We start from the raw sequence: 10,418 nt of genomic DNA, 5'->3' as shown, positions 1-10,418 counted from the left end.
CCTCTCTCCCATCACCCCTACCACTGAATCTGGAATTCATATCTGGTTTATTAGTGAAGAACTAGGCTTGAACATAAGCAAAACCAATCACATAATCTGCAAATGTCTCATCTACTGCAGTTAAAGAGTCCACCTTTATGTCCTTGTACTCCTAGTGTCTTATGAATACTGCCAGAGGTTAGGCTGCATTTTCTCCATGTTACTGATCTTGTGTCTCAGCTCTGTAGTCTGGTATTAGGAGGGTCAGACATCTCTCTCAAGGCTTGCTTTACAGTATTACTCGTGAAAATTCAATTCAAATGAGCTAGTTTACTAACAGTACATTAAAGCTAACAAATCATATCTAAATTCATTATTAAGACCAAACATTTGTGCATTTTAGATTTTAATGCCCACTGGAATTTGCCTATTCTTCCAATATTTGGTCAATGCAAAGAAGTGAATGAGTGCTCTGTCTCAACGTTGTAACATTCCTATCAGCCTGAAAGAGATTTAGTAACCTCTATGGTTGACTAATAAGGCAAGGACTCTAGTAATGCGAGTCTGAGCGAGGTAAATGTGTCTAGCTTGTTGAAAGAGCTCACAGCTGAAAGAGTAAATGAATGAAAATCTAGAAGTTTAATAATCCAAGTCTTCAAAACAAATAAATCAAAACAGAGTAAATCAGTGAAAAACAAAATCTAGACTGTAGAAGCAAAAATTATGCCGAATGAGCTCCAAAAATCTCCCCCCGTGTCCTGTTTTCAAGTATCTCTATAAAGAAAGCTTTATTACACTGACCTATACTAAACTGACCCAGCCTGTTTTCCATGCCATCCTAACAGACCATAGGCAAACACTCAGAAAAAAGGTAATTAACAAAGGCAGCTTTCATGCCGTAGAGTCCTGATGATTTTCTGAATTTTATCCTTTGCTTAAGTGCAGCCTACACTCAGTCAAAGCAGCTCACTCAGGCAAAGGTATCTGCAAAATTGGAATTTACTGATGTCAGGAAACTCAATGTGCTGGTGCATTTCTGAAATCTGTAAGCATCTGCTTGAAATGGAGAAAAGTTAAGAATATAAATACAGGAAACGACAACTCAGAGAAAACAAACTGGTCTTAAAACCACTCCGACCGACATACAGTACTAGTGGTGAATTTCCTTCAACACAGCATCAGTCAGGATAGTGGGGGAGAGGTTGCTGCTTAGATCACTACAATACCCTGCTTGCCAAAAGGGATTATTACAACAGGCAGCAGACACACACACTGCTGCTGAAGCTCTTAAAACTTTGCCCATCTTGATAATGACTTAGATGCCAATTAATGACAGACATTATTCAAGAGCACCAAGCAGCTAGTGGTGACTACTCAGAATATTTAAAAAAAAACGTTTGCCAACATAAAGTTGATCATGCTCACTATGATACACAATAGTTCCTTTTAAAATTGTTAAATACACTACATTTTAAAGATAACAGTTTGGGATATATTGCCATCTTCACTAAGACAAACAAAAACTGTTACATTAATTTAAAATTACCTTTTATTTTTCACAAGTTTTTAAACACATTGTGCACTCCGGCACCTTAGGTTCCTTGGTTTAGAGTTTGCTTCAAGTTTCTTTAAATTACAAACAGTAGATACAGTAGGAATATTTAAAACTGATTCCTTTAAAATAAATGGTAAGTCAAACCTCTTAGGTTTAAAAGAAAGACTTCACCAATTTCATTTTCCTGATACAAAATTCAAGTAATTTTAAACAGAAAATTGTGTTTACAAAACATCCTGATATTAAAATTTAGCAGAGTTCTGAAAATAGAATTTAAATTTCCAGTATCAACCTGGTGCAACTATACATTACAAAAATAGCTCATTTTAATTGAAGAACACTTGGTAAAGAGAAGTAACCTTAATGGGACAAGTTCTTCTTTAGAACACATACTTGCAGTTCTTGATAAAGCCATTTAAAAAAAAAAAACGTATTCAATCTATTCCTCAAACTTTGCAATGCATATATTCTTTAGGAGGATATAGATGTTGATATTTAATATAAACTAAGTATTTTAAAAAGTTTTACTGGGGTGTTGCCAAAGTGCACATCAGCACACAAAATATGCTTTCACTTAAAGCCAAAATTTGTGTGCAATTCTGCTAGGCTATGGGATTCACTTGATGCTAATTCTATATGTGGTTCTTCTATTGGTAGTTATAAAATATGCACAACACACAACTTCATCTGCATCATTTTACTGAATGAAAACCACAAGAGAAGATTTGGAGATAATTTTGTATCTGGGAATTTTTCATAACAGAAAAAAAATATTTTAAAATGCATTTCTATTTTCCCTCCCCGCCCCACCTTTCAAGACAGCAGCGTACAAAAATAAACAGAGCATTTTTACTTTGTGACGTAAGGCTCAGAGCAGACATTTGGAAGTGTCCAACATTTTTTAAAGTTGTTTTTTCAATCTTTTAGCTCAAAGTAAATCTGCTGTCTAGAGGAAGTAAATTAAAGTTTCTTTTATCACCATCTTCTGGGAGGAAAACTATAAATAAGAGTTTATGTCATAAAGAACCAACCACTGGTTTTGAAGAGGCAGGAAAATAAAGTTAGGGATCAATAAATGATACTGCAATGTATCTTGTTCCATTTAAAATGGGAAGTCCTTCGTGTAAATGAGTAAGTCTTCCTGGATGCATGAAGCTCCATCCTTTCCTGGGTGACTCAATGGAACAGTTGTATCTAATAAATTTACATCCACCTCCCTGTTACAAAAAATCAGAAGACAGATTTCTTAGCTTGGGTTATAATTGCATTTTTCCTTTTGTCCAACAATCAGAATGTTTTATTGTTATTAACAGATACTTAACATCAGAAGTTCTCTATCCATACTAGTAAGGCATACTTCTTAAGGAAGGTTTCCTTTGCAGCAATACATGTGGCACCACCACCTGGTAATAGGGATTTCAGTCCCTTTTATTTTGGTAACCACTGCAGAGCAGCTCCTTTGCACAGTCTTAGTGGTATATTGTTTCCAACCAATCAGCCATTCGGTAACATTACTGTAGATGACAGACTAGTTAATCACCCTTTCTAGGCCTTGACTCAGGACAGCACGTTAGCCCATGATCAAGTGTTTTCCTTTATCAGGGGTCTAGAGCCAAAGCATCATTCCTCAAGATAGCAGTTTTGAAAATAATCTAAATAATTTAAGTATAGGAATGGAAAAATACACTGCATGCCTTGATGGTCAAAATGGAACAAGTTGTTCTACCTGTGGATGAGTTAATATGATCCAGAGCCAGATTCTACCACCAGCAACACATTGCTATGTGTGCTGCATGTCTTCTCCTCTTACACAGGGTCCTAACCACGTCTATTTGGACCCAAGCATGGAAATGATTTAGATAAATTGAAGAGCAGCAATATTTAGTGAAATGACTATTGCTTACCTGAAAATCTTCTCCTCCTTTGTTGAGAGCAATGTTGATGGTAAACGTAGAAGAGTCATGATGAGGTCTGAGGGAACGCTGTCTGTCCGTAGTGTACTTTACAACAAAATTCAGCATGGCATATCCCTGAAATAAATGTGTAGCAATCAAAAGGATTTCTCATCAGTGTGTGAATTTCGAAATCAAATACGTGCTTATTCGTGGGAGCTGAATTTTAAAAGCTACTCACTGGCAAATGTTCGTGCTTCAAGTCCGAAACAGTTACAACATTGGATTTATCTTACCCATCACGACAAAGCAACACAGCTCAAGTCTGGAATATTTTCAATCAACACACAAAAGTAACAATTTTTTTTAAATATATAATAAATAAAACTGAGAAAAGTGTAGCCTCCTCTAAAATATTTCATGAGCAAGAAGATTCTGGGATTAATCTCATAAATCATTCCCTACAAATTAACCACTCAACTCAACTATTCACCTATAATAATTTTAAAAGTTTACCTTTGTATAATAGCCAGCAAAGACTTTTAGTGTTACTGGTGCAATGAACTCTCTAATGAAATGTAGCCATTCACCATCCAGCCCGATTTGCTTCATGTGAATATCATCAGTTGGGACATTTTCATAACCTCCAGATATACGACTATCCTAAAAACCAGAAGGGCCTCAAAAATGTGGGTTTTTTCAGTACTTATATAATATAGGTTTTAATTTATTTGAAAACTGCAGGCATATAGAATAAAACAAAGGCAATAAAAGTATCATGTTTAACTAAGTTTTCAGTAGTTGCAGACTACACCACCCAGTGCACTTTCTAATGAAGCATTTATTTAAAACATTAAAGTACATGAAGACCTGCTAGAAAACAAGTACTAGTTTTGTTTACAAGAGGTGACACTTACACGATGTTTTCCTCCAGACCACTGTCCATAATGTTCCATTTCCTCTACCAGTTCATCACAGGCAGTCTCCGAAAATATGGGAAACCAATACACATCTGGGCATGGCTATAAAAAAACCCCACACCATTGTTTTAGAAGTCATATTTATTACTCCAGTAATTTTTAAACAGTTTTTAAAAAAGAGCTAGGTAGATCAATAAAATAGTGCCACTATTTCCACTAAGTCAGAATTCAGATATATTAAAGTAATGAAGAAATTCCTGATTTGTAGCTGCATTTTCACTGAAGGTGGCAAAAACTAACAACCAGTGAAATACATTGTGTCTTCGTTTCACTCTAAAGGGTTATGTATTGTGCTTAGCTTGTGTTCCTGCTGGGAAAAAATGAGTTACAATTACTTTAAGCTCACCTTCATTCATAAAGCATTTTTAGAAATACAGGAGAAAAAAAATTCATCTATAAGATCTAGGATTGTCGTCATCTAAAACATGCAGATCTTTGAAGAAATTATCTTTGGAAGGCAAAACCTGCATAGAATCGTAGGACTGGAAGGGACCTCAAGAGGTCTTCTAGTCCAGTCTCCTGCACTCAAGGCAGGACTAAGTATTATAGACCATCCCTGACAGGCGTTTGTCTAACCTGCCCTTAAAAATCTCTAATGATGGAGATTCCACAACCTACCTAGGCAATTTATTCCATTGCTTAACTATCCTGACAGGAAGTTTTTCCCTAATGTTCAACCTAAATTGTCCTTGCTGCAATTTAAGCCCTTTGCTTCTTGTCCTATCCTCAGAGGTTAAGGAGAACAATTTTTCTCCCTCTTCCTTATAACAACCTTTTATGTACTTGAAAACTGTTATGTCCCCCTCTGAGTCTTCTCTTCTCCAGACTAAACAAACCCATTTTTTTTCCAATCTTCCCTCATAGGTCATGTTTTCTAGACCTTTTAATCATTTTTGTTACACTTCTCTGGACTTTCTCCAGTTTGTCCACATCTTTCCTGAAACGTGGCACCCAGAACTCGACACAATACTCCAGTTCAGGCCTAATCAGCACAGCGTAGAGCAGAAAAATGACTGTGTGTGTCTTGCCTACAACACTCCTGAGGATACATCCCACAATGATATTTGCTTTTTTTTTTTTTTTTGGGGGGGGGGGGGGGGGGGACGGGACGGACACAACAGTGTTACACTGTTGACTCATTTAGCCTGTGATCTACTATGACCCCTGTCATAAATATAAAGGGAAGGGTAAACCCCTTTGAAATCCCTCCTGGCCAGGGGAAAGCTCCTCTCACCTGTAAAGGGTTAAGAAGCTAAAGGTAACCTCGCTGGCACCTGACCAAAATGACCAATGAGGAGACAAGATACTTTCAAAAGCTGGGAGGAGGGAGAGGAACAAAGGGTCTCTCTGTAGTCGTCTTGGCCGGGGACAGAACAGGAATGGAGTCTTAGAACTTTTAGTAAGTAATCTAGCTAGGTATGTGTTAGATTATGATTTCTTTAAATGGCTGAGAAAAGAATTGTGCTGAATAGAATAACTATTTCTGTCTGTGTATCTTTTTTGTAACTTAAGGTTTTGCCTAGAGGGGTTCTCTATGTTTTTGAATCTAATTACCCTGTAAGATATATACCATCCTGATTTTACAGGGGGGATTTCTTTATTTCTATTTACTTCTATTTTTTATTAAAAGTCTTCTTGTAAAACACTGAATGCTTTTTCATTGTTTTCAGATCCAAGGGTTTGGGTTTGTGATCACCTATGCAAATTGGTGAGGCTTTTTATCCAACATTTCCCAGGAAAGGGGGGGGTGCAAGTGTTGGGAGGATTGTTCATTGTTCTTAAGATCCAAGGGTCTGGGTCTGTAGTCACCTAGGCAAATTGGTGAGGCTTTTTACCAAACCTTGTCCAGGAAGTGGGGTGCAAGGTTTTGGGAAGTATTTTGGGGGGAAGGACGCATCCAAACAGCTCTTCCCCAGTAACCAGTATTAGTTTGGTGGTGGTAGCGGCCATTCCAAGGATAACGGGGGTAATATTTTGTACCTTGGGGAAGTTTTGACCTAAGCTGGTAAAGATAAGCTTAGGAGGTTTTTCATGCAGGTCCCCACATCTGTACCCTAGAGTTCAGAGTGGGGGAGGAACCTTGACAACCCCCTAGATCCTTTTCCACAGTACTCCTTTCTAGGCAGTCATTTCCTGTTTTATGTGTATGCAATTGATTGTTCCTTCCTAAGTGGAGCTACTTTGTATTTGTCCTTATTGAATTTCCTCCTACTTACTTCAGACCATTTCTCCAATTTATCCAGATGATTTTGAATTTTAAACCTGTCCTCCAAAGTACTTGCAACCCCTCCCAGCTTGGTATCATCTGCAAATTTTATAAGTGTACTCTCTATGCCATTATTTAAATCACTGATAAAGATATTGAACTGAACAAGACCAACAACTGATCTCTGCGGGACCCCACTTGACATGCCTTTCCAGCTTGACTGTGCACCACTGATAACTACTCTCCGAGAACGGTTTTCCAAGCAGTTTTGCACCCACCTTATAGTAGCTCCATCAGGGTTGTATTTGCCTAGTTTGTTTAGGAGAAGATCATGCAAGACGGTATCAAAAGCCTTTCTAAAGTCAAAATATACCACATTACTGCTTCCCTCTATTCAGAAGGCCTTTTACCCTGTCAAAGAAAGCTATTATGTTAGCTTGACATGATTTGTTCTTGACAAATCCATGCTGACTGTAATTTACCAGCTTATTATATTCTGGGTGTGCGCAAATTGATTGCTTAATTATTTGCTCCATTATCTTCCCAGACACTGAAGTTAAGCTGACTGGTCTGTAATTCCACGGGTTGTCCTGATTTCCCTTTTATAGATTGGCACTATATTTGCCCCCTTTTCCAGTCCTCTGGAATCTCTCCCATCTTCCATGACTTTTCGAAGATAACTGCTAATGGCTCAGATATCTTCTCAATGATCTCAAGTATTCTAGGATGTATTTCATCAGGCCCTGGTGACTTGAAGCCATCTAACTTGTCTAAGTAATTTTTAATTTGTTCTTTCCCTATTTCAGCCTCTGATCCTACCACATTTTCACTGGCATTCACTATGTTAGATGTCCAATCGCTACTAAACAGTTTTGTGAAAACTGAAACAAAAAAAGTCATTTAGTCCATCTGCCATTTCCGCATTGAGTAATAGGCCTACCCTGTCCTTGGTCTTCCTCTGCTTCTAATGTATTTGTAGAATGCTTTCTGGTGACTCTTTAGGTCTCTAGCTAGTTTAGTCTCATTTTGTGCCTAGGGCTTTCTAATTTTGTCCCCACATGCTTGTGTTATTTGTTTATATTCATCCTTTGTAATATGACCTAGTTTCCACTTTTTTGTAGGACTCTTTTTTGTTTCAGATCATTGAAGTCAGAGTGGTCTCTTACCGTACTTCCTATCTTTCCTGCACAGTGGGATAGTTTGCTCTTGTGCCCTTAATAATATCGCTTTGAAAAACTGCCAGCTCTCGAACTATTTTTCCTTTAGACTTGCTTCCTATGGGATCTTACCTACCAGCTCCCTGAGTTTGCTAAAGTCTGCCTTCTTGCAATCCATTATCTTTGTGTTGTGTTCCCTCCTACCATTCCTTAGAATCATGAACTCTATCATTTCATGATCACTTTCATCCAAGATGCCTTCCACTTTCAAATTCTTAACGAGTTCCTCTCTATTTGTCAAAATCAAATCTAGAACAGCCTCTCCCCTAGTGGCTTTCTCCACCTTCTAGAATAAGAACTTGTTGGATAATCCATGCCCTGCTGTGTTATTTCTCCAAGAGACATTTGGGTAGTTGAAGTCCCCCCCATCACCACTAAGTCCTGTGCTTTGGATGATTTTGTTAGTTGTTTATAAAAAGCCTCATCCACCAATTCTTCTTAGTTAGGCGGTCTGAAGTAGACCCCTACCATGTGTGAATCAGGGATATTTTAAGAAGAAAAGGAGTAATTGTGGCACCTTAGAGACTAACCAATTTATTAGAGCATAAGCTTTCGTGAGCTACAGCTCACTTCACTTCTGATGAAGTGAGCTGTAGCTCACGAAAGCTTATGCTCTAATAAATTGGTTAGTCTCTAAGGTGCCACAATTACTCCTTTTCTTTTTGCGAATACAGACTAACACGGCTGTTACTCTGAAACCGGATATTTTAAGGGGTCTTTCCTCTGATGCCAAGTACCCACCCTAATATATGGTATCTGCAATGAGCATTGCTTTGGGAGTTCCTATTATCTAGACCAACTAAAGGTTTGTAAGATAGGGAATTTTAGTTACTTTAGTTTGATTTCTCTTAGGTATTCGTGGTAAAACTTCTCCCTTCCACTGCTGCCCTTTAGAGGGCTCAGAGACAGTTACGCACTAATGTGAAGAAGACATGAGAGGAAGATTATTTTGCCCTGGTCTCTCAGCACATCATTATTGACCTTGGACAGCTACCCACTACACATTCTCCTTTTTACAATTTTGTCCATCATACTTTTTTGGGGTGATTACTCAGGGCTGGATCCTGCCCACTCGCACTCACACTAAGCAGTACCTTGCTCCCGAAGTACTCCTGTTGATTACAGTGGAACTACTCACAGAGTAAGGCAATACTCAGCACATATAAGGATGACCGAATCAGGAGCAGCGAGAAGTTTTACAGACAGGGAAGATCCTTGCAGTGGAGTGCTCTGGCAAAACAAATGCTCTTTTAGGACACAGGTCTCAAAATGTGTGGATTTTTCTTAGTTCCACCTGCTGGGATGTTAACCAGTGTCCAGTTTCATTTAGTAGGGACTAGGACCTTTCATTTAGTAGGGACTAGGACAAAGCAATTTATCAGGGATAAATTTTTACCCAAAAGTTAACCCTAAACCCACCTACTCCCAGTCCCATGTTCAATGATAAAGTCCTGCATTGTATGCTCGCACTCCCTCCACTTAACACTGTTGGGTAAAGAGCACTAAATCTCTCTCTCTCTCACACACACACACACACACGTATGTATCCGGCTCCACCTCTTCAAGTTTATAAATATATATTCCTATTCTACAAAACAACACAGCAGTTGTCTTCAATTCCCAACCGCTCTTGCTGGTGTTCTGAATTTCAAGCTATGCTGACAGTGGCTTGACGACAAATGAGAAGATATGGTGGAAGTTTGCATGCTTGAATTGCCACGTCAATCAATCCCATCTTCCTTAGTTTGTTTTATTTGGACTCCCCAGCTCATCAGCATGGATTTTAGGACTGCCTGATAAATTACATTTTAGTTAGGTCTAGTCTGAAGTCTGCCAACTTGACAGTATGTATTCAAGTTTGGTTTGGCATAAATGTCCATATTCATTTTCCCATCATTCTGGACCACTCTTTCCCCCCCCCCCCCCCTCCCCATAAGCATCCCTAACTCTTTACAGTTTGCAAGTGTATACTGAGGGTGGACTTGTCAAAAGCACTCAGCACTAACTCCCACTGACTTCAATTAGTCTAGAGCTAGGCCAATGCTGAAAGCCCGCCCTAGCTACCCATGCACTCATAAAAACCCTCCGACACATCGTCATTAAATAGAAACTCCACGTGCCAAACATCTGCAATGCTGAAAATCAACCCAAACATTGCCCATTATCAACTTCGATGGTAAAATCCTGGCCTCACTGAAATTAGTGGGAGTTTTTCTATTGACATCAATAGGGCCAGGGTTTCATCTCCAGCACCAACCTAGTGATTAGTGTCAACTTCTCGGGAATAAAAGACTGAAAGTTTACATTATAATCAGTTCTGCCATCATCCATGCTACTTGGACATTTTCACTGTTGTCTGGTAAAGTGATCTTTATTTTAAAATAATTTGTATAAGGTCACTACAAGTGTATGTGAAACAACTTGGCATTGCGAAACAGCCAAGGAATCGACAGGGTTTCTGTTTTGTTTTTTTAAGCAGACTAAATACAAGGATCAAACAATTCTGAGGTGCAAATGCTTAGCATTTGGCACTAAAATCACTGCACAGTGGGATCTATTTGTTACAAAGAAGGGAATAAAGAATACATT

General features: G+C 38.5%; 1 protein-coding gene across 7 annotated transcripts in view; it reads right to left on the bottom strand.

Moving 5' to 3' along the window:
- Positions 1-1,510: 1,510 nt before the first annotated feature.
- Positions 1,511-10,418, bottom strand: part of PLOD2 (procollagen-lysine,2-oxoglutarate 5-dioxygenase 2) — a 75,034-nt gene continuing 66,126 nt past the window's right edge. For 3 of the 7 annotated variants that reach the window (XM_073359747.1, XM_073359743.1, XM_073359745.1), the window contains 4 exons: positions 4,344-4,448; positions 3,943-4,089; positions 3,439-3,564; positions 1,511-2,751 (listed from right to left, as the gene is read on the bottom strand). In XM_073359747.1, coding sequence (XP_073215848.1) covers positions 2,596-2,751; positions 3,439-3,564; positions 3,943-4,089; positions 4,344-4,448 — 534 coding nt within the window. In that variant the 3' untranslated portion in view covers positions 1,511-2,595. Of the gene's footprint in view, positions 2,752-3,438; positions 3,752-3,942; positions 4,090-4,343; positions 4,449-8,492; positions 9,060-10,418 lie in introns of those variants that run through there. The other 4 variants (XR_012160783.1, XM_073359746.1, XM_073359748.1 and 1 more) reach the window with 4 other exon arrangements.

This window comes from Lepidochelys kempii, chromosome 9 (assembly GCF_965140265.1).
Source record: "Lepidochelys kempii isolate rLepKem1 chromosome 9, rLepKem1.hap2, whole genome shotgun sequence".
Lineage (NCBI taxonomy): Eukaryota > Metazoa > Chordata > Testudines > Cheloniidae > Lepidochelys > Lepidochelys kempii.
This window is presented reverse-complemented; position numbering and strand designations above follow the sequence as displayed.